General features: G+C 30.4%; 1 protein-coding gene across 1 annotated transcript in view; it reads right to left on the reverse strand.

Moving 5' to 3' along the window:
- Positions 1-1,198: 1,198 nt before the first annotated feature.
- LOC148299438 (uncharacterized) overlaps positions 1,199-26,162 on the reverse strand; it is a gene marked incomplete at its 3' end in the record, with an annotated part of 86,733 nt that continues 61,769 nt past the window's right edge. Inside the window, exons 5-6 of the mRNA XM_088276090.1 lie at positions 23,438-23,561; positions 1,199-1,362 (exon numbers count right to left, since the gene is read on the reverse strand). Coding sequence (XP_088132216.1) covers positions 1,199-1,362; positions 23,438-23,561 — 288 coding nt within the window. The remainder of the gene's footprint in view (positions 1,363-23,437; positions 23,562-26,162) is intronic.

Raw genomic sequence — 26,162 nt, forward strand, 5'->3', positions numbered from 1 at the left:
TTTTGATTTATGACGTTCTTGAAAGGAGTGAGCGATATATTCGCAGAATAATCTTATATCGCTTATCGTGATAATACCCCGTATTACACGAATTTCCGAAGGACAAAATATTATATTTACTGTTGAAGTATGCATAACGTACGTTTAATGTGTAACAAATTACAGTACGAGGATTCAACGCAAGTAATAAACTTAGTACTCGTATAATGTATGTAAATGTAGTAAATAAATACAAGCTTCTGCATATTATTTTAGATAAATTAAATTTGTAAATTCGGAGACAATATAAAGATTATGAGACATATGGTACAAAAATGTCAACTAAATTGTTTGATTTTTTTACTCTTCAACTAAAGTATAGAAAATATAAGCGCTCGTAGCTATTCCTGGCGTAAAATATACTTGGATATTTTTTGTTGTTATTTTTAACTAACTAACCACAACGCAGCTTCTCCCTGGGAAACGTCACCCCAATCTGTATATGCACACAATCTTCGTCTCTTACATATTCATACATCTTCTCATCCATACACGTCGATTATTCCGACTCCTGACGTGACCACTTTCAAGATTTCATTTAAAATTTAAAATTATTAAAGTTCATAAACATGCCTTTAATATTCTGATTAATTTGTGTGTGTGTACGTATACCTAGTCTAGGGTGATATAAAATAAATATGAAACTGAAAATCATCCATATTTTTTGACCCCCCTGGGAATCGAACACGGGGCCTCCAGCACGGTTGCCAAACGCGCTGACCACTACACTACGGAGGTGTATGTATAGATACATACATACACAGATACACACATATACGCACACACACAGACAAGGATAAATTCAAAGTGTGTAAAAAGCCGAGTTGAAATTCCTAAATATAGCGGTATAAATTATTTATTGTAACTGCAGACAGTTGGTGGAATTCCATATTGAATTGTTGGGAAATATATCCAAAATTAAACAAGGTTATTGGATTGAATTCTACATTTATTTATGAATATGTTAATACGTGACGCGTTTCGTCTTATTAAGACATTATCAAACACTAATGGATATATTACCAAGAGGTATAACTATCGATCCAAAACGTATTTTCCAAGAGATTCTGTTATACAAGAGATGGCAGGGTGGTGAAGAAATGTCCGCCATACCCTACACGAGCCAACTAATAGAAGTGATTGATAAGCAAGTACTCACCGATAGACTCTCGTCCAGTTTCTTCTTCCAGAGGTCGCTGCGGTCGATGAGGGCGTTCCACTTCTCGCTCAGCTTGTTGACCTCGCGCCTGATGGACCTGGTCAGCTCCCTGGCCTGCTCCTCGGCACTGCGGTAGCCCCTGCTGTCGCCGTCCAGGTCTCGACCTAACGAAGAAGAAGAAAATCAGTCAAATACGCATCGAAAAAGAAGGCCAGGAGGTATTGAAGACAAGTACGTGTAGTTTTAGGTGTTAAATTGAATAATTGGAAACAAAATGTGCGAAAGAAGGTATGCAGTTGACAAAAATTGATGAGGCATAGGAGATATCGCTCACTCCTTTCAAGAACGTCATAAAACAAAAAAACTTGATTTTTCAGGAGAACGTTTTTAAAGATTAAAAATATAATACAATGTATTAAAAATAAATATTAAGGCACTTATTGAACTTTTTTAACAGATCTTTTTAGGCAAAACCTGAAGGTTTTTTCTCCATTTGAAAAATATATAGTTTATTTTAAAAAAAATAATTAAACTATAACTTTTCTTCAAAATGCAAAAACAACACTTTCTGAACAATTGAATAATAGTTGACAAAAATTGATGAGGACATAAAGATATATTAGATTAAGTGGTGACTTATTTAGATAGCATGACATGATATTGAATCCATTGTGTCTATTGTATTGTTGTATCTTTTGTACTGTTTTTACCTCATTCATTTATTATTCACTATTACACATCCACTGTATTTTTAAGGCTGCACTCTGCCCTCTTAAAAGTAAAATTTTGCGATAAAAGTAGGATAGAAGAGAAATTCACAGAATATAACAATTACATTATATTTTATCGAATCGTTTAGATTTTTTTCAAGTGGTTTGAGAATTAAGTAGTGTAGTTAAGAAAGAAAGTTAAAAAATAACTTTCGTTTCGATGAAATTTTTTAAAAAATGTCGACTCACTTGAATCAAAATAACTGCATATTTTTTTAAAACTTTATATAATTAGTTAAGTTTGTTTCAGCACTTTTTTAAATAATACAATTTAACCTACCAGTTTCGACAAGAACCTTGTCATCATCAGGGTGTATTTTAATTCAAAAACATTAAAATACTCTCACCAAAAACTTCCACACACCCCGTGAAAATCCTAAATTTACGGAGTGTGTGGAAGTTTTTGGTGAGAGTATGTTAATGTTTTTAATGTCTTTGAATTAAAATAAACCCTGATGATAACAAGGTTCTTGTCGAAACCGATAGGTTAAATTGTATTAATAAAAAAAGTGGCTGAAAACAAAGTTAATTCATTTTAAAAAGTTTATAAAATGTGCCACTAAGTATCTTCGGAAAACATTCAAGAAACCTTCATATTTAATGTGCGTAAGTTAAAGTATAATACCTACCAGTTGGTAGCAAACTAAAAACAAATAATCTGATTAAATCCGCAATCTTGTTAGATTTCCGGGAACCTAGAATTGAATTGCAAAACCACGCGATGTGTACGCATAAAATATGCACACAAGAGCGAGATTCATCGAGGAACCCACAAAAACGCCGCGTAATGCCGCCTTATTGAAAAAGACACGAGAGCAATTTAACTCAATCTAAGTCAATAGAAAAACTAAGGCGAGCCAATCCTCAAAAAGTGTTACACATATTGAGTAATGGACCCGATGAATCTTCAGCACAAAATGGAAGTCACGATCGAGTCCCCTTGCGAGATTGATTGCCAAAAATGTATAACTATCCCTTGGTTAGCACGTAAAACCAGGGTCCAATTCCTACGCAAATGGGATCTGCGACCTTCAGGGCTGGGGAGGCGATACGGCTACACGGCTATAAAGGGCGTAGGACTCTTGGTTGCTGAAGGGTGGGAACACCAAAATGTGTCATCGATCGTGGAGTTATGTGAAGATTTCCTCATTAGTACCTACTCGATTATTCCAGCTTGACACCAGACGATAACAAGATGGCGCGAGGAATAATAATGAAGGTTTCAACCTTCCACGGCGGGTGAGTAAACATTAATAAGACGATAGACGCGGAGAACATTATGGATGCTGCCAGACATTGACGAGGGATTTTGGTTAAGCTCGAACGATTTTACTGAAGGGTTTAATTCTTAATTATTAAGAATGTGGTATTGAACGTGCGAGAGTGTGAGCAAGAAACGCTTGCAAAATATTAATTGGAAAACATACCCAGATAATTAATAAACCCTATAAAGTATTTTTTATTTTTTCTTAAGCCTCCATTCGTATACGAGTGATTTTAGCTCTAAAAAACAGAATACATTGTCATAATAATAAATAAAGGATATAAGAAGAGGTAGAGATAGAAGTGAAAAAAAATGTTTGTGTATATAAATAAATACGTATTTATTCGTCTCTTCTTCACCGATTGCTTTCAATTTTTGACAAAACGTGTTTCCATTCAAATACACCCACATTACATTGTACGGTCAACCCCAAGCTAGACGACTGCCGGGCAGACCACCAAAGAGATGGATTGTCAATTTTGATATTTAAATCATTCACTTATTTCAACCTACTTAATTGTAGATTTTATTTTTAAAAGTATATAAAAAAAAAAAACGAAATTCTTGTGACAATTGTTAGTGCGTTCTCAAATGGATTATGAGAACTGGTAAACATTAGTTTGAGAATGTCTTCAGGCGAAACAATTGTCACAAAAATTGTTATATAATATAATAACTAATATATAGTTTTTTTCCAAATAAATTTTATTTGACCAGCTTTGAAGTAGAAAAAACCATACATAATTGTAATTTCATTAATAAAATAAGAACTATATAGTTTTTTTCTACATAAATTATATTAGAACAACTTTTGTGTGGAGAAAACTATAAACATAGTTGTTATTTTATTAAATTAAATGCAGTTTTACTAAAAAATGTCAATACAAATTTTAAATATAAAAAAATGTAATTTTACATTTATATAAAATAAAATAGTTAATTTTGTAGACTGACATCAGTGTTTGATTCAAATATTTAAATTGTTGATACGGAGTTTTAAAAATTAATCGTTAAATCAATAAGTAGATGCATTGACATCTGGGAAGATATCGCAGGAGATTAATCCCTCTCGAAATCAGGCCACAAGGCCACCACCATGAATAAGATAAAGAAAAAGAAGAAGAACTTGGTAAGTTAATGTTTTTTTTATTGTAACTACAGACAGTTGGTAGAATTCCATATTGAATTGTTGGGTAATATATCCAAAATAAAACACGGTTTTTGTTGGATTGAATTCTACATTTATTTATGTATATTTTAATACGTGACGCGTTTCGTCTTCTTAGGACATTATCAAACACTCTTGTTTGATAATGTGCTAAGAAGACAAAACGCATCACATATTTAAATATACATAAATAAGTGTAGAATTCAATCCAACAAAAACCGTGTTTTATTTCGGATATATTACCCAACAAGTTAATGTTTTTGTTAACGGTTTAATGAAATAGCTATTTGATTATTGTAATTACAAGAGTATTGACTCTAGCATTATAAATTCCCCAATTTATCCTTCCGCTGCTTTTAGGGAACAATTACCGATAAACAAACAAGAAACAATAAATCTTTCCTCCTTTCGTTATTACGGGCGTTACGTCAAATAACTTCTGGATGTAATCTCGTTTCCAGAAAAGGACTTATTCTTTAGGGGGATGCCTCTGCCTTGCTCCTGAATATTTCCTTTGATTTATTTGTTCTTAATATATTAAAATAAAAACTTGTAGGCCTAAATGACGCGACGGGGAATGGTTACGCAATGTAGCCATTTACTTACGAGTTCCTGGGATTCAATGGTTCAGAGATAACGGATTGAATTGAATTTGATTTTTATTTATCAATTTAAATGCTTTACTAATACGATATTGAGGATATAAAAGGAGAGCTTTTATTCAAATTGATTAAAATGTCTGTGCTTAATTTCCGACAAATTAATACAAAGGTATATATTCGCTTCGATCGGCCGCAACAACTTCTATAAGTAAAATGATCTACCTAGCTTATTACACTTAGCACACTTAATTTGGGATGCTCTACTACCAGCAATGAGAGTGAAACATTTGTTTGCAAAATCATTTCCACAATCTTCTCCCCAAAGAAATCACAGTGAAGCGTGACTTTGAAGTAGTTTAATATTTATTACAAGCAATAGAAATATTAAAAAGTATAAAAATATTTTTTGTCGATATCTCATCATATTTGAAGAAGTATATGAAAATCTGGGCATTTAGAGGGCTTGTAACTTGTCAGTTTAAAAAATCACTTTATACACTGAGTAAATGATCACTTATCATTCATTCATCGTTTGACTCATAATAGATACCCACATTATTAAATTTTTCGTATTTATGCTTCAATCAAAAAGATATACTGCATGTTCCTACGTTAGAGATACTTAAGGTTGAAATTAATTAAGTTTTCTTTAAAAATTATACGAATAAAAGGTAAAAAATATAATAAATACTGAATCACAAAATAATGGTATTTTTTTAACGCATAAAATAAAGTTATAATTAATCCCTTTTAAAAAAGGTTTTACAACTACGAAAAGTTATTAAAACGTAAATAAAAAGTAATGGAATAAATAAGACATTCAGAAAAAAAAAGTTTAGTAACCAAGTATTATTTCGAATGTATTTTAAGTACTTTCTTGAAGAAAATTAACGTCGAAACAAATCGAAAAATCAAACTAAGTATCAAATAAACGTCAGTTGTTTCAGTTAAATTTCAAAAAAAGATTTATTGTGACTAGAAATTGTATCAACCTTAGAACATATAAAGAGGTCTGATTTTATTATATCGTACAATTATAATGTCAATATTTGACAGCGGTTCAAACGGGATTATTCCTTTATTTTTTATTTCCAGTGATTTTTACAGGAACTAAAACAACGAGAATATAAAAAAAAAAACATTGAAAGAGAGAATAAAAAATAAAAGCGATTAGAAAACGGTAGCTTTTAGGTTGTGTTCCTTTAATTAAAATCTACATAAAGCGGAAAATCCTAGGAAATGATAAGAAAACGCTTTGAAAGGAAAATTAAATTCATGATATAAAGAGAACTAAGCGGAAAAAGGCAGGGAAAATCTTTATACTTTTCCGAATTCTATTGGCTTTGGCTTTGTTTATTGCTAGCTGAAGCAAAGGCGGGAATACTTTATAAACAACAGTTTTTTTTCTTCCCATTTTCAAACGCTCAATGCATTTTGCTTTAAAACAAGAGGAATGATTCTCTAACGATAAAATGCAACTGGCAGTTAAGGAAGGGTGTTCAAAAGAATAATGCTGAAGTTTACCGTAAATAATTATAAAAGAGTCTTTTATTTCCCATGACAGAGTTATTTCAATAAACTCCCTTAAGAAATTTAAAAAATAAAAATTCTTGAGAAAAAAATTAATGCCCATTTTATATAAATTTTGAAGAAAAGCATAAAAAAGATTATTATACCATTAATTATATAAAACATTACACCTTGAGTGTAAGTCCCTCTCCAAGCACAAGAGCTCAGTCTCTTTTTTAAAGAGCCACAGCGAATCTAAAACTACAAGTTTGCCATAAGTATAAATGTTTAGAAATTGTATTACGTTGTACTTAAAAAAGTAACTATATTTAAATAAATAAATAAATAAAAAAAATCAAAAGAAATCATTTTGTGCATATTTGAAATCGAATCTTCATCTATACGTTCCCAATACAACTATAAAATAACAACAAATATTAGATATATGCAGGGTTATCGTAAGACAGCATTGACAAGACTCATCTGCAATCTTTTTTAAACTATATTTTAAAAAATATTGTCAGTAACATTTAGAATGCGTCCAAATACTTGTTCACAAATCTAGGTTTCTTCGCTTAGGAGTTATTTTAACATTTTTGAGATCGCAACATAGATAAAGAAGAATACGGAAGTCTGGGTATTTACAGGGCTTATAATGTAATAGGTTGGTTAGTATTATTTATTTTTCGTTCCCTAAAGATGAAAAAAGGTTACAGCAAAACAACAAAACGTTTCATTTAAACAATCATCTGTTTCTCTTTACATATTGAAACTTTCCTTGAAAATCGTAGTCTATTTTTCATTTAAAATGCCGTATTTACAAATAAAGCAAAAATAATATTTTTTTCATAGAATGCTCTTCATTTAAAGCAAAAAAAGGACACATTAAATATAAATGTACATTTAAATTACACAAAAAGTACTCGTAAACCATTTTACCGACGGGATCAGATACATTTACGAAAACATTTCGGGGTTGAATATTTTTCAGAAAGTATGAAAATACTTTGCAGAGAATTTTGCGTAACCGTTTTCTCTAAGAATATCCTCGAATTTTATTTTTTTTCACCAGAAATATTATCCATAAAGTCTTTGAAAAATAGTCGCCGACCTTTTGCGTACCATTAAAACATATTTTTTGGATTCTAATATGCAGGAAGGTTCCAGAGGACGAATGAATAAGCGGGTAGGACCGTTTTAAAGCTTTTTATACTAAAAGTAATATATTTAAAGGATCCTTTAAACCAGTACTGTGATAATTTCGTTTTAAATGGAGTAAAAACAATTGAAAAGGATATTCGTATATAATTGAACGATGAGTATCATTTGATTGCACGGCTAACTAAAACCCGAGGAAGAGTATCATTATTTATTAATGATATATTTATTTATTGAAGTTAAGTTTCACATGTTTCACATATATATGTGTATATATATTGTATATATATATATATATATATATATATATATATATATATATATATATATATATATATATATATATATATATATATATATATATATACATACATATATATATATATACATATATATATATATATATATATATATATATATATATATATATATATATATATATATATACATATATATATATATATATATATATATATAAACATATATATATTTATATATATAAACGTAATATATACATTTATATATATATGTGCAATTTTTTATGCCTATTCAGATACTAAATTTCATCTCTAAACGATGATTCTAGCCCGTGCCGACGAGGCCGCAGAACTTTTCCAACAAAGAGAAATACACATCTTCAAGATATAATGGTAGTTTAAAATATTTTATATTTCTGAGGTGGCCAAATAATATCGCAACTAATTTGAATGATGCCAAAATAAGTGAGTTCCATTCGCTCGTTTGCACTCTAATGTAACTTGTATGAAAATGTTCCGATACAAGTCAGCACGGGTTACTGTATTTCAAATGAACTGTAATTCGATATTATTTATTGATTCGGCATTTAACTGAACTTAACTGAACTGAATGATTTGCTGTGCACGTGTTTCAAAGAAAAACGAAAAAAATAGGGCCTATAATAATCATTTTGAAAAATAAGGGACGGTCTAACACATATCGCTCACTTTTTTCAAGAACGTCATAAATAAAAAAAACTTGATTTTTCAGGAGAACGTTTCTTAAGTTTAAAAATATAATACAATGTATTAAAAAAAATACTAGCCAGTTATTGAACTTTTTACCGTGTAACAGATATTTTTAGGTAAAACCTGAATTTAGTATATTTAAAAAAAAAAATAAACAAATCTTTTTCTTCAAAATGCAAAAACAACACTTTCTGCCCTGTAGCGGGTAAATATTGAGTTTGAAATATGCCGCTTTTGCTGGGATATGGTACATTTTCTGGGCATTCCGAAAACATGCACAACTGAAAATCGACGATTTTTGATTTATGACGTTGTTGAAAGGAGTGAGCGATATATATCCATAAATTTCACCACGTGTAAATGCTATGTATATAAACGAATCTCTTTATCAATAAAAGTAATTTGGTCGGAATTAAGAGTGACTTCCAGACTGACAAGTTGACAAACAAGTTGGTCATGTATTATGTTACTTAGATTAGGTATAAGCTGAGAATAAACTCAATCTGGATCGTAGTTTAAGCCTGGGATTAGATTAATTGTAAATTTAGGCAATGTGAATTCAATTCGGAAGCAGGGTTGTTTATCTGCAATCTTTGACGGGATAGAAAAACCAGTCAACTTTCCAGGAATAAACATTTAGTAAAATGTAAGTATAGTATAAAAATATTTATATCATATGTGTAAACATTGTGAAAGATTTTGTATAACATATTAAAATAAACTCTTGTAATTTTACAACATTTTGAGTTGGGTTTTTTTTTTTCTGAAGTACGTCTTATAATTACAGGTGAACATCAATACTGTAGTAGTAAATTTGAAAATAATTATATCTTGTATGTTAAAAGCATTGTTCACCTTGTGGAATGGTAATATAACATCCTATAACATTTTGAACATGTCCAAATACTTGTTCACAAAATCTGGATTATCTCCAATTACAGGAGTTATTTTCATATTATTTTTTGACATCTCATCAATGATGAAGATTATTTTCTGGCGTTTCTCATGTGTGTGATTATAATCCAGGATTCGGATCCCACATACTAATAAAAGAGTTTCTGCTCAGTAAAAAGCTTCTTTTCATCTCACCAACAGATGTCTCTAGTGAAGTTTTAGTGATCCAAGAATAATGTATCAAAATTGGTTCATATATACATATACAATAGAACTTCCAAGAATTTGGGTAGTGTGGTTGTCAATAATGGGTAGAATTGGTGAATGTTACACGTGTGTAAAGTGATCACTTAAACCAGCCTACGATGGACGTCAGCCGCGTAAATGCCCAGATTACCATATTCTTCTTCATCTTTGACGAGATGTCAAAAAATAAAACATGTAATTTTATTAATGTAAACACGACTAGTTTCGAGAACTAAAGGTGTTCTCATCCACAAGTGATTTAATCTATTCGTGAATCTAGTTATTATTATCACCTGTTGATAAGAACATTTAGTTCTCATAACTAGTCGTGTTCATATCAATAAACTCAAAAGAGGTATTGTAAAATTGTTTTATTTTTGTATTTAAATCATCATGCTGTTCTACAAAGTTAATGCCAAATTAATCAATTACATACTTATATCAATATTTCAAATGTAGATGCTTGAACCATGAATGAACATACTTGCGCGTATAACTAATATACGTAAACAATGACAAATGTACAAATCAAAATGAAAGAGATTTATTAATCCATTAACGTATTAAAGAATTATTGAAATAAAACAAAATATTACTATATTTTTGTCTTTTTGTCAATATATTTAGCGATCGGTAGTCTTTAAAAAGCATCAAGCGCACCATCTGTATGTTGAATCTGATACTACCAGCATGTAAAGTTAACATCTATCGCCGATAGGTGTCACTATACTAAAATAATTGGATATTTGCAATAGATTCTTGATTATCCGGAGCGGTAGGCAAATGAAAAAAAAACATGAATAATCTCCGAAAAAATAAAGCAAAAATAATAAATTGTTTTTTATATCCGTTTGGATAAATTTAATTTTAATTATAAAATAAATAAGTACATTAAAAACATTAAAAAAGTCTGAATTCTATACAAGTCATTCGCTAATAGTGATTAAGTATATTAAAATACCATATAAAAGTATTTCTAGGCATGTTCATTTGAATTCACTAATCATTATTACATAGTTAACTCGCATGGCAATTAAATAAATTTACGTTCAGTGTAATTAGTTTTAAGTTATTATGACGTTATGTGAAAATATTTTTAACAACAGACGTTTCCTTTAATTAAATATTTCATTATTTGCTTTATTTATTTCAATATTTTATAAAGCTCTATAAAACATCGGTTTTTACGCAAGGCTAACATTATTCACTAAAAAATCAAGTGTTTTGTTACTTTAAAAATGTTCTTACTTATTAAATATAATTATAATGATCCATATCAAAATAAATTTATTTTGATAAGCAGTTTTAATATATATATGTGGTGTATAATAATAATTATTATTACTGATGAATTTTGTCTACGTGGATATTGTAGCCACATAACAATTTAGAAAATCCAGCTAGAAGATTTAAAAAAAAAATTGGGAAAACATTTCTTCAATAACACACTACATTCTCGTTAACTCTAGTCATATACAACATTCCATGTCACAATTTATACTATGACTTTTATAAGCAAAAACAAAATATGTACGTTCTCTTTTCGTGCTATAAATAAATTATAATAAAAAATCTTCATACTATGAATAAACTATAATTTTTCATTGAAAATTTCGAAAAGATCGATAACTAAAATCGACAACTATTAGTTAGTTTTCAGTGTAGATACTTAATTAATTTAGAAATATAATGCATTCAAAACGATTCAGCAATCCTAAATGTGAAGAATGGCGCGTCTTGTATGGAAATTTTTTCTGAATATGGCAATAAGGTGCCGTGATTTAGCGTTGAATTTGTGCATTGTTTATGCAACTATTTTATGACGGAAGTTATACGAGTGACCGTGTTCCGAAGTTTAAAGCTAAAATAATTCGAAGAGAATTCCAGGCAGTTCCAGGAAGTTATGCAGTCAAAAGTCTGTTAAACTTGTTCCTGGCGATGGAGAACTTCTGTTTCAGCAACAACGGCAGAAATTGCTGATTTTCACTTGCATTATTATATTATTGTCGAGATGATAATGACAGATGAATGCAGACAGACAATTCTTCAGACAAAAGAGAATATTGTTACTTCAACAGTGTGCAGAGTAGCTCTGCGCATAGTACAAGTAATAAAATGCAGTCGTCACAAAATTTCGACAACATAAACTGAATGTTTATAAATTATTTTTTTAGTAAGTAATGGAAAAACATACAAAAAATATATCAAAAATATTTTGAGGGTCTCTAATTTTTCCACAAATTCTGGGAAAACCACTAAGGTGTTGTTTTATTAAGGTTTAGTTATAATATATCTACATATATGAAGAAGAACGAGTATATTAGGATGAAAATATCTTAGTATGTTAAAAAATATAATGTATGAAAATATCGACTTATGTGTTGTTTAAATATTGAAGTTTAATGAACATATCCGTGTAGATGTGAAGTATTTTTAATAATAATAAAACCCTTACCGCACCCCAATGGTGCATAGAGCACTGCTTCATATAAACGTAGTGTTATCTCGATCGATTACACATGAAGGAAAGGTGATCAGCCCTCCACTTCAGGTACCGGTCCAGTGTAATATTGAATAAATATTAGAGTGAAAAAATCACTTATATTTATTAAACCCCCCTGGGAATCGAACCCGGGACCTCCAGAACGGTAGCCGGGAATTCTGACCATTACACTAGGGAGGCGGACAGAAGTATTTTTAGATGAAAATATTTTAGAATATATGAATAGGTGTTGTATTTAGTATTACGGTTTAATTAATATATATTCAAAGATGAAGAAGTGTATTAAGATGAAAATACTTGATGAAAAGAAGTGTATCTATTTAAAGGGCTTATGACCTATCATTCGCTGGTTTAAGTGACTTGGCCTACTCATTTTTAATTACTAAATTAAGTTTCAATTAGCCTTAAAAAGAAGAAACGTTGTGTGCTGTCACTGAAAAGAGTTACACAGTGTATAAAGCAATCCAGCCAATGACAAGCCTGTAAATATTTAAATATCCTATGATGATTTTCTTATTAATTTATGACTAGATACCAATTACGAGTATGTCAATATTATTTTTAAATGAAAAATAATAATGTAATGTTGAAAAAGTAAATACTGTGCAACGGAAATAATCTTGGTCATTTTTTAAACTTAAGTAACGAGTTTGAAGGGTAAAGGTCATAAATTAAATAACCATTTTTTTCCCAGACTAACCTTCATACAAAATTAATAAAAGGAAATTAATGACAGATCTGATTCAAAGTAATATTCTAACTCAGTTCAAAATCTCTTCATGAGGCGAAAAAATCGGATCAAGTAATTTGAATCGAAAAATCTCGACGCATTTTTGCGCCGTTTCATATTTACAATTTGGACCACAAAACATGATAAGTAGTTTACACAATACACGGAATGGTGCTGCATGGTAGAGGGAACAGATAAGGGTAGATGGAGCTTTGTTGATGAGACAAAACCGCAGGGGGCGGAATTTTAAATGCAGAGATAAAACGTCCCGAATACGGGTCACGTGGGACCATTGTCACAGGTTAGGAGAATACACACACCGATGCCGCTTACACAGACCAAAAGGGAAAAAGGATGTTTATTGATATTATGAATGATTATGAATCCTGTAGTCGAGAAAGAGAAAGCGAGAGAGAGAGGGAGAGAGGGAGAGAGAGAGAGAGAGAATCACAAATAAAAATATCATAGTCGTACAGGAGAAAGTGACCAAGTACATTTGTTGACAAAAACGTGATCATTGACTATTTTACATATTACTAGCTTAATATTGCCCTAAAAAAAATCGCAACGGATTTTAAACTTGGAAGTTTAATATATTGACTTGTTAAAAATGACTTACTGCATTGGTGTTTATTTTCTTGCCAAGAAAAGTTACTTAAATGGCTCTCCTGAATATTTTACGTTTTGTTAGTTGGTCACTTTCTCCTGTACGACTACGATATAGAGGTATCAATCTGAAAGACATTATGTTGGGTCGAAATATTACTGGCCTTTTAAAAATGTTTAAAATGACCTCAAATATTAGAACATAATGAGCTAATTGATTGACTGATCAATTGGTGGTAATTTTTTTGATAAAATTAATAAAATGTTTTTTATGACAACTAAAAATAAAATAATATATTTTGTCAAGGATACTAAAAAGTAAAAAAAAAATTAAAGAGAAAAAATACTCTTTTTCTGAAACGGTTCTTTTGTGAGAAACTGTAGTCTTTTTGCTGTTGCTTCATTTTAAAAAAGAAATCATTGATTAAAATTTTACCTATAACATTCAAGGAAAAAATCATCAAAAACTATTAACTTTAAATTAATTACGTTTAACCGAATCAGCTTCCGAAACAAAATTAGTTGAATAATAAAAAAAAACCCATAACTAAGTTACGATTTTAACCGGATTTGAAGCCCAAAGCTTGCCATTTTGAAAATTATGAATTTTTCGAGATAATTAAACAAATTTAGATATTGTTCGACACTGGCTGTCCTCTTTGAAGTGCTGTAACACAGAAATTGTCGTGACTGAACCAGATACTTGAAAAATATGAATAATAGAGGCTAGCATAACGGAAGTTAGTTTTAGTGTATTATATTTTTACTTAACAGGAAAAATAATGAACTCTTACGCCAGGTATAATTTCGGTATTAAAATAGCATTAAAACCAAGGCAAAATGATTCTGAATGGGTGAAAGACCTATCTGAATTGGTCTCAAACATTAACAGGATCCGTGTAATGAGTACAAATTGTTTCCTCCTGTTTCCGACCCGTATTTAGTTGTCAGCTACAAAATAACCAAAGTGTCATCCGCTGCAGTTGTAGACATAACTACACATCGTGACACTTAGGACAAACTGTGAACCAGTTTTATTATACATCGTCCTGTTTAAAAGCCAGAACGTAAAAAGATAATAAATTATTTACGGTTGATTTCTATGGAAAGTTTTAAAGTACAGTCGAGACATTTTCTGAGTATTTCATTAGGAATATTCATTTTGATATGTCATATATCGCTCACTCCTTTCAAGAACGTCATAAATCAAAAATAGTCAATTATCAGTTGAACATGTTATCGAAATGCCCAGAGAATGTATTATATCCCAGCAAAAGAGGCATATTTTAAACTTAATATTTACCCGCTACAGGGCAGAAACTGTTGTTTTTGCATTTTGAAGAAAAGGTATAGTTTATTTATTTTTTAAAATTTACTAAATATTTTGCAAATGGAGAAAAAACCTTCAGGTTTTACCTAAAAAGATGTGTTGTACAGTAAAAAGTTCAATAAGTGGCTTGATATTTATTTTAACTATTTTGTACTAAATTTTTAAGCTTTAAAAACGATCTCCTGAAAAATCTAGTTTTTTTTGTTGATATATGACGTTGTTGAAAGGAGTGAGTGATATGCCACCGTTATTAACAGTGGTAACCCAACGTTCCAAAAACAATAGTAAATCATTGCGAAGGGACCACTACATTTTAATTACTAAATATTTAATGACAAAATAAACATTTCTATCATGTAATGCAGGCTTGTCTCATGGCATGCTGTGTTTTAACTACTTCATTGAGTACGGAAGTCATGAATGCTTTTTTGTTCTTTTGTTCAGTGATGAAATGTATGTCTTATTACTTTTATAACGACGTCCATATTACAAGGATTACGGGGCATTGCTATGGGCATCCAAAGGGTGAAGTGTAAGCTTATAATAGGTACATTAAATGGAGGTGAATAAATTGTCGAAATTACTCGAAGTTGGTTAAAAAAGGTTGCATCCCTGTTTATGAGGGAGAAATTAATAGGGGTAAAGTATTCAGCGCTTAATTTGCAGCAAATTTATATGCACCATTATTTCAGACTCTATATTGCGTTTTGACCCACCCGGTTAGTGGTCGTTCCACAAATTTATTAACATATATGAGTATACAATATTTTATTTATTAGTGAATTTGGATTGAGACTTTTTAAGCATATTTGGATGCTGTGTGATGTGATTTTTAATTAAGAATGTTAGAGAAATCATATTTAAAAATGAAAACAATTGTAATAACCCTAGTTTGTTGTTAATAGCTTATCAAAAAATGTGGTACAATGTTTATTATTATTTTTAATGAAGTTAATATGCAACTAAGTCAGTGCACTGTTTGATGTGATAAGCTTTCATTGATCGAACACCAAAACCGAATAAAGCAAAGTTCGTTTAGAGAAGTCGTTATTTCATTCGATTACCTATGTCTAATTGGTTACTTCGATTTGATCAACTACGATACAAAGTCTAACTAGAACGTATAATTAACAAATCAAATAATTAAGATAATAAGTCATAATAATAACAAGGTTTTAATATTTATCCGTAACTAAATCCGTTGTTAAAGATTTTTTTTTATATATTTGATTAAAAAACAATGTAAGTTTTGAGTTCAGTTTTAGCTGTAACTAAAAACAAAATTTGTAGCAAAAAATGACTATCCTGAAATCATAGATATTAAGATCGTGACAAGTTTATGATATGCCTATTTATAAGCATCATCAGTTCAGATATAAACCTGCAAGCACAGCGAACGTTGTAAGGGTCTATATATCTGTAAGGGTTAAAGATATAGTACATTTTCTGAGTATCACGTTAATGTGCAGCCTGTACGGTATAACGTAATAACCTGATAATCAGATAAAACTACTAAGTACTAACATTTATTATGATAAAACATACTAAACACTGATTAACATCACACTTAATGAAACTTTACTTAGGCTGTATAATAAAATAGTTCACTAAAAAGGAAAACGTAATTTCTAAGTAAGAAAATGTAAAAGTTCAGTTTAACAAGAACTTAATTAGAAAATAATTCTCAAACTTTTTTACGTATTGAGTTAGCAAATTATTTTTAAGATTTTAGTAGAATGGTGTTTATATTGGACAGAGAAGTAAAATAAAACGGTAGGTTTTAGTACTAATAACAGTAAATATTGAACCCTTTTTTATCCAATTGTAAAGTTTATTTGATTTTATTAAAAGAATTTAATCAAAAAAATTATTTGATTCAAAGTTGCTTGGAAAAGCTTGACCCTAAGAGGTCGGTGGACTAAAAATCAAGTATAAAAATCTTGTGCGATGTCATATGCACGACATGTATTAGGTGACGGTTAGAGCACTTCAAAGCCAAAAATCTAGTGTTGAAGCATTCAAAACATGTCACTTACATAATTAATAAATTAAGTACCAAAGTAAATAAAATTAATTGTTTATTATAAAGATAAAAAACCTATTAGATATGATAAAATGATTTTTTTACATAATTACCAAAGTAAATAAAATTATTTGCTTATTATAAAGAGAAAAAATCTATTAGATATAATAAAATGATTTTTTTTTATGTTCAAGTACTGTCTAGCCTCTGATTGCAAACAATTATATAAGGCAGAGCTCTGCAACCTTTTCTCACCTACGACACACTAAAATTCTTCCAAGAATTCCGCGGCACACCAAAAATTAACACATGGACCATTAAAAATATAAACCTTATAATTATTATGTGTATTCTACATTATCAAAATAGATAAATAAGTTTTGTGAAAAAAAAATTGTCATCGCGTATTATATAAATTTGTGTATTATGTGTTTTATATGAAATTCACAGTGAAAAAATGTCAAACGTCAAATACATTGAATTTGATCGTGGCACACCCGTATCCGGCTCACGGCACACCGGTTGCGGAGCACTGATATAAGGTATCAAACGTTTTGGCTAATATTACTACCGTAGTATGTTTTGAGTAGGTTGGAAGATATTGCTTATTAGCAATAGTAAGCCCGCTAATGTACTTATTTCTTTTCTGTACATGAAGTTTAAATAAATAAATAAATAAAATAAAATAAAATAAACATAAGTGTGAGTTCTATCTACACTATTATTTTTTTAATTAAACTATTTTACTTGGTAAATACCACTATCCCTTAAATCTATTGTTACACGTGTTTTAGAAATAGCTACTGCCCCCTCTTCACCCGTCAACGTCCCAAGGGTACAATTTTAAATTTTACAAGCTAAGCTTTACAAACGGTGTTTGATAATGATGCTCAATGCGTTTTTAGAAAAACAGGTATTTGCCAAGTAAAATTTAAATTAAAAATGAAAAGATTTAGATAAATGGTTCACAAACGGTTTTTTGATAATGATGCTGAATGCATCGAAACACAAATCACATTAGATTTTAAGAAATATAGGTTTTAACAAAGTAAAAATAAAATTAAACATGGATAGTTATTATCACAAAGTTATATTATTTATTCATTTGGCATTCACAGGAATGATATTTTGATGATTCAAAATTAAACACTTGTATTATTGGACACTAATTGATTTATATTTCAATTCATACGACTTCTTTCGAAAAATACAGGTGTTTTCATCGCCTGTCGATGTAAACATCTGTAGTTTTAGAAACTAGTCTTGTCAACAAGTGATAAATTTTCAAAAATTACCACAAAGTAACTGGCGAATAGATTACGAATAAAAAAACATATTTTGAAATCTAAATTATGAAAACTTACTTAAAAATGTCACGATGATTGAAGAAAACACTTGTTTTTTACCACTTGAGTTTTATTATAGACTACATGTTTCAGAAGTTAAACTTCCATCATTCAGGTCTGTATAATAACTTATACAGACCTGAATGATGGAAGTTTAACTTCTGAAACGTGAAGTCTATAATAAAACTCAAGTGGTAAAAAACAAGTGTTTTCTTCAATCATCGTAACATGTCTTACCACAAAGTTAATGCCGAAACAATAAATAAAATAAAAAATGTCGTTTGGAATGCCGTTAAATTAAAAAAAAAACTTCCCCACTAACGACTATCTTTATAAAGTTAGTAGCTAAAAATTAATTACTTGGATGTGGAATTCACGGTACGATTTCGCCCGAGTTTCGAGATGGCAAAAAATGAAACGAGTATCAATTAAATGCAGTCAGACCGATAGCTCCATCTGCAGTGGAATAGCGAGAGCTGGCTATATCAATAGTCCTAGGAAGTTATCCAGTACACTGTGGAATATATATGTCAGTAGTGTCGCAGCTGCTAAACAGCACCGGCTAATGAATTACTCCCCCAATGCCACAAGACGGAGGATTTAGCTGCAAAGCTCTTAAATTGAACTACGCGGACCCGGTGGCTGCCATAAACCTACTCATAGCTTTTTAATCGTCCGAATCGAATAACTCCGAGAAATACATAGATAATTATTAATACTCTCTAAATATTACATTTGCATATTCTTCATACATTTTTATTTCAAGTAATGGATGAATCCGGGTAAAAACGTTAGCTCTTGATATTTACTTGCTATATTGCTCTAGCTAGGGAAATAAATATATATACATCATAAAAAATATATATAATATAAACCCTTATCCGCACCCCAATGGTGCATAGGGCACTGCTTCATATGAACGCAGTGTTATTTTTGATCGTTTTTTAAGTTTGGACAGCCGTATAGATTTGGCGTTTAATTTGTAGAACTCCATTTTAATGTTTATATTAAATATTAAAATCAAACACTGATTTTTATAGTCTACTAAATTGTATTTAATTATTAAAACAACGTTCTTCTTATTCGCACCCCAATGGTGCATAGGGCACTGTGTCATATGAACGCAGTGCTATCTTGATCGTTTACACAAGATAACACTGCGTTATAAATTATAACGCAGTGTTATCTTATAAATTAAAATTTATAAAAAATAAACGTGTAAAATACAAATTAACTGATAAAATAACTGGTCAAATAATAAGCAACATGAAAAATCATGTTTTCAGGCAGGTCTTAAGTATGTGAATTGAATCCGGAATTCACACCTTACATACAAATAAAAACATTCTCTGCTTACTAAAAGCTTTCCAATAAAGATGGGTGTTGTGAGCTCACGTGTAATGTGTCTAGAAGTTTAAAATTAAAGTAGTGTGGTTGTCAATCATGGGTACCATTGGTAAATGTAACACATGTGTGTCATTCACCAATTCAAACATTTTTAAAAATTTACAATATGACGGTTGTAAGCCCTGTAATGACCAGATTTCCATATTTTTATCAATGTTGATATTTCAAAAATGTGATGGTTATTGTGACACATTTCAAACATATGTTTAAATAAACTTAAATCAATGATTTAAATGACGACTTTTATTGCAGAGCGTGTCAATTATCCAATTTTCTGGAACTTTGACAAAATAAGCGCAAAACATATTTATCTTAAATACAAATATTAAAATTAAATGAATAAAATACAAGTTAATGAAATATAAGCAAATTTAATCCGTCTGTAATGTTGTGATGCCCTGGGACAATAGCTAGTTACCAATTAGGGCAACGGCGAACTGTACTCTCTTGAGACCTGAAGATTACCAACTCTGGATGTCGTCTTTCCAAACATCGGGCCAGCCTAACTGGATTAGGGTCGATTGCCTATACATTGGGCGAGGGAACTTTGTGATATACCACGACATATTCGAGACTTTCTCGACGAAACAACGTAAGCGTCAATATCAGGAAGTACTTTCACACTTTTAATCTAATTTTACTTCCTGTAATATCTATTGTATTCATACCAGTGCCCTTTACTATGACCAAAAGTTTTATGTATACTCATACACAGGCCATGCCTTTGTGGGGGACCTTTTTTTTGTATTTATATTATATATATTTTAATATTGAATTTATATTATGTTGTGAAATGCAAAAGAATTGAATATAAAGAGATAAAAAAGTAAATTCACATTTCATCAGAAAGTAAACGAATGGTGAAGCAAATTGGTTAAAATAAGATCTTTAAATAGTAAAAAAATAGCATTATGAATGAAGAAAATCGTTTACGTTAAAAAAACGAGATGATCAGTTCTTATTACAGTGTCATCAAGTTTGAAAATATTCATTTAAGTTTCGTACTGAAATTTCCTGGTGGAATTGTATCTTATATGGTAAAACTACAACTATATTTAATGTTTTTTTTTCTTCACATTTACGTTGAAAATACAAATGGAAAAAACTGCATATTTGTATTTGTTTTATAAAAATATTGAGTTTCTTATAAAAATAAAGTATCATTTATTTTGAAAAATTTCATAAGTACGAGTACGTACACAGCCAAAAGACACATTTCTGATTTGTTTACATGTGAAAGAAACGCTTAATGATTTTTACCCTTACGATGTTCTGTCAGACAGGGCTCGTAATGATTTTTATAACTTCAGGAACACTCAGAAATCAGAGCATATAATTGATCAAAACAAACGTAAGTTAATAATAAACTATCTAAGAGTTTGCCCCACTGACTAGGGCAAATGTGATGGGAGCAGAATTTTACAAAAAAGTGAAAATATCATTAAATTGTAAAAAACTTTATTTTAATAATGATTATTTATGATTTGTATGTCAGTGCCAAAATGAATGATATTTTTTATATAATTCAATTAGAACAATCATAGGTAGGATAAAATAGATTGTTTAGTAGTCCAATTGGTTATAAAAGAGAGAATGCGTTTGAAGTCTAAAAGAAACACAATTGAATATAAATGAGAGCGATACGAGGTTAGACGTGATTTTTGTGGATATCAAGAAAATGAAGAAATAGATAGCGTTTAAAATATTTGGTGAAGAGTAACGTATATTCATATCCCTGAGCTGCTGTAGATGAAACAGTATTAAAAAAGACATATTGACAAAACGATGGATGTAATATCATAATATTACATAAAACAGTAAATGTAATGGATAGTACAAGGAGATAAAAAAAAAGTAAAAATGTGAAAAGAAATGAAAACGATGTTGAGAGATGATAAATTCAAAATAATGATATTTCACATTTCGCATGTCATATTAAAAATATGACATTGTAAATTACAAAGTCCTTCGATCATGAACGTATTGCTTATATTATTATATTGAATATTTAATCAAAGTTTTATAATAAAAAAAGAGTTTTCTAAAACGAATCCAACATTCTTATCTTACGATTATATGCTGGCCTATGTATGTCAATTATATAGAAATTAATTTTAAGGTAAATTTTTATGAGGTTAACTAATGTTTTCGTATTTAGGATGCTACGTATAGATTTAAAGATGTAGGTTTTTTGTTGTTGTTTTGTTTGTAGTATTTTCAGTTTGCGAATCTCATTTAAAGTTTTTGTCCATTTATATAGGTACTTAAATATTTTTCTTTGTCTACCTTAGTAAATTCAGGGCAGTATTTTACGAAAATGTACATAAATTATACAAAATTATTATTGTGGTCATAATTTTACTACATTAATTTTATATGAACATATAGGAGTAGTACAACGATGTTGCAAGCATTGATTTACGTGAATAAAAATAAAAGTTGTAAAAGCAATTTTGATGCTTTATTCTTAATGACGTGGTGTTTTTTGACTAAGTGTTTTATTTTCAATACAAGAGTCATTGATATTGTGATTGTAAAGACATGGATTTGAAATTCGTTTTTCATTAGATATTCTAATAACCAACAATGATTCATCGCGCAAACGTGGATTATGCAAATTAAAATATTCATATCGAAGCGATAGACCAATCAAAGTGATGGAAATACTACAGAGCAGCCCGGAATTGTGTGTGATGAGCAAACAATATCATACGTACTGTAAAGGGAATTCTTGGAAATGGGGAAAAAAACAATATGAAAATGCTGTATTAAATATCGCGTAACAGATGATGGAATATTACGTCTTCCAGGAAAAGATCTAAAAGAACATTATGAATTATTTCCATATTGAAAAAAGAAACAAAGTCTATGCGACGGCAGATATGTTCAAGTAATTGTGTACAATATTAAAGAAATTGCGTCGAGAATCGAGTCAAATTCAGTCCAATGCTCTTACAACTTGACGGACAGTGATAGACTTTTAAAGCATTTATCATCCCGCCTCCGTAGTGTTATGGTCATCACGCTCGGCTAGCATATAGAGGTCCCGGGTTCGATTCCCAGGGGGAGGGGGTCAAGTAAATGTAAGTGGTTTTATCACTGTAATATTTATTCAATATAACCCTGGACTGGTACTTGAAGCGGAGGGTTGATCACTTTTCCTTCATGTGTTGACGATCAAGATAGCACTGCGATTATACGATGCAGTGCCCTATGCACCATCGGGTGCGGATAAGGGTTTGAACGTAAAAAATTAATTTATTATTGTTATTAATTTAAGTTCTACTTGGTAAATACCACTATTTATTAAAATCTATTGTGAAACAATTCAACGCGTTCCGCATCATTTTCGGAATGTGTCGAATCACACGTGACAATAGATTTTAAGAAAAGTGGTATTTACCAAGTAAAAAAATAAATTAAGCAAGTGACTGACTAATCGATTATTTATATATTTTCCTGTAAAAAGCTTTGCATGATTGAATAAATACCTATATTAGATAAAAAAAAACCTATATAAGGTGATTCCGAATGGAAGCCGTGAGTTGAAAACCGAATCTTTTAGAATCAAATAAAGTAAACAGTATATATGCATAACCAAATATCAAAAAGAAAAATGAACGAAGAATCGACGATGAAAACATGAAAAGGAGTGATTATTTTCAAAAGTCAAGTAAAAAGTTATAAAAATAATTACCTTCGCTGTCGCTGGTATCTGAGAGGGGTGGTTCATTGGCAATATATTGTCTTCCACTTAGAAGGTTACTTTCAACAACTGGTCTCTTATCCTCCAGCTGTCTTCTAAAAGCTCGGTGATCGTCCTGCAACAAATATATAAAAATGAACTTTCTTATATTTAGTTTACCGACAGCGAGTGGTAATATTTATTATAAACCCTTGTACACTATGGAGCAGTCCAAAGACACCCGATAGATCTGTCCAGTGTCCGTTTATTTCTAAATCATCCATGTTTTAACCTTTGCGGGAGTACAAAATGTCCGACTTTCTCTGGGGAGTGGGTTCTTTTTGCATGAAAAAATGTTTTTTTCATTAAATAGATGTATTATGACGATAGAAATTGTGTTCAAATTATTTAAAAAAAAAACACCTTTTCGAAATATTTTTTAGTTGTGACAAAATTACATACAAATATCCACAGGTGTCATTGCTATACAAGTTACATCATACCAACATACGGACTTCGACGTTCATTAACGTCGATACTCCTTTAAGGAAAATTCGCAACGACGTTTATTTACGTCCATACTCCCGGATAGGTATATTATGAGCAGAATTGTTCAAACGAAATGACCTTCATCTAACAGGTGTTATCATTAAAAAAAATATAAATCAAAACTAACTAACTATTACGCCGCTTCCGCGCAGGCAGAGAGAATAGAACGCCATACCAATCAGTTTTGTACACAATCTTCGCCTCTTCTACATTCATACATATTATCATAATACACGCCCATTATTTTGACTTCTTACCTGACCACTTTTAAGTATTAGAAATACTTGAGAATGCCAAGTTTCCCTCGGTCTTCCTCCGCTGCTCTTACCACACACATTTGATTCATAAATTTGTTCATTCATCTGTCTCAGACCAAATTTTAAAGGAGAGCAAAAACAAACTTGTGAAATTAAATATTTTGTTCGGATGGCATATGTACATATCTTAAAAAACTAAATAAGTATTGCAACTACAGCTTTATCCTTTTGCTAGATTATGGAATACGCTATTTTAGACACTTTGTGAAACAAACTTAGAAAGTGAAAAAATTGACAGATATACCCGTTTGCCATTACACTACCGATATATGGCTGTTATAGGTTTCCAGATTTCTGGAATGTTATTTCAATATGTATTTCTGAAATTTTTGAGTAATAACAGTAAAATTCCCATTCCATTGTCCGGCATCGCATGCCGACCAACGATATCCCACAATTTTGAAATTTCCACGAGGCAATATGAAAAATAAACACTGTAGAATTTAATCAGAAAACGTCAGAGGTAATACTTTACACCTTTCCTATCCCGTCCTCATTTTGCTACCTCATTATTTACCGAATGGAGAACTGCAGATGCGGTATAATAACACGAGGTGGTGAATAAATTACACGTAATTCATAATTCATCCGGCAGAGGCGCTTCCGGCGGCGAGACAGAGGCGAGAGACATCTCGCGGCGGCTAACGGAAATTAATTACATTCCAGTTATTTAAATATCACATTACAGCGCCATCTGACAGAATTTGTTTGCAAGGTAAAATGGGAAATTAAGCCTTAGGTCAAAAATTGCATTAAAAAGATAATTCATGAATTTCCATGAATTTGAGTACAGTGGTTGTCAATCATGGGTAGAACGGCGAATGTTACACGTAAAATAATGTGTAAAGTGATTACTGAAACCAGCCAATGACGGTCGTAAGCCCCGTAGTTGCCCTGACTTCTATTACATATTCTTCTTCATATATGTTGGGGTGTAAAAAAAAAGAAAATTGAGAATACATTAGAAAGATTAAAAAAATATATAATATGACATATAATACGACGGAATCAATTCCGAGGGGGTAAAAAGTCAAAATAAGTAAAAAAAGAAGATTAAGGATTTAAAAAGACTTCGATACTATAAAAATAAGCCACTTCCACCCTTAATTTAACTGCAATAGAAGCAAAAATGTGTTTTACGATTCAGTAGTCCATGTGCTTATACATTTAACTGTTGATACATCTTTGTTTTACTGTTGGTAGGTCATTAAGCGACTGAGCGTTTGGTTTTTTTACGATTAAAAATCTAGTGTTTTTGTCGTGAATCAAAGATTAATGGTTTGACTCTCTTCGATGGCTTTCAGTGACGTTATTGGTTTTCTCATCTGATTTACGACGAGGTCGTTACTTAGAAGATAGATAGTAATTATTTCGATAAATAAAATTTCGGTAATACACAATAAAAATACTGAAACTTTGATCATATTACAAAAATGGTTTCTTTGAAATAACAAGGCAAGTAAAAATTTTTTAAAAAAAAAATTCCGCTGTGAATTGACGTGCATATCCAGATAGATAAATATAATTATGAGTAGTCTATGAAACATGAAAGCAAGTTAATTTTATGAATAAAATATGACGTTTGATTTTTTTTATGTGGCATGGAAAGACCTATACGGTTCCATCGGTTGAAATAATTGTATAAATACTAAATGATTACAGGTTGAAAGAAATAAGAGTGCTTAAGGGCAAAAATTACAAAAAATTACTTAATTACTTAAAAATCTATAATTATTCCTCTAAATTTTATCAGCACTCAATGGTGCGTAGGGTAATATGAAACAGTAAAGAATAAGTTAATTTTGAAACGAATAGTTAAGGGAAAAAACGTAATTTTCAAAAAAGTATCGTGTAATAAAATAGTGATTTGA

Source organism: Brachycentrus maculatus, unplaced genomic scaffold (genome assembly GCF_059751285.1).
Source record: "Brachycentrus maculatus isolate JH-2025_06_01 unplaced genomic scaffold, ASM5975128v1 h1tg001151l, whole genome shotgun sequence".
Lineage (NCBI taxonomy): Eukaryota > Metazoa > Arthropoda > Insecta > Trichoptera > Brachycentridae > Brachycentrus > Brachycentrus maculatus.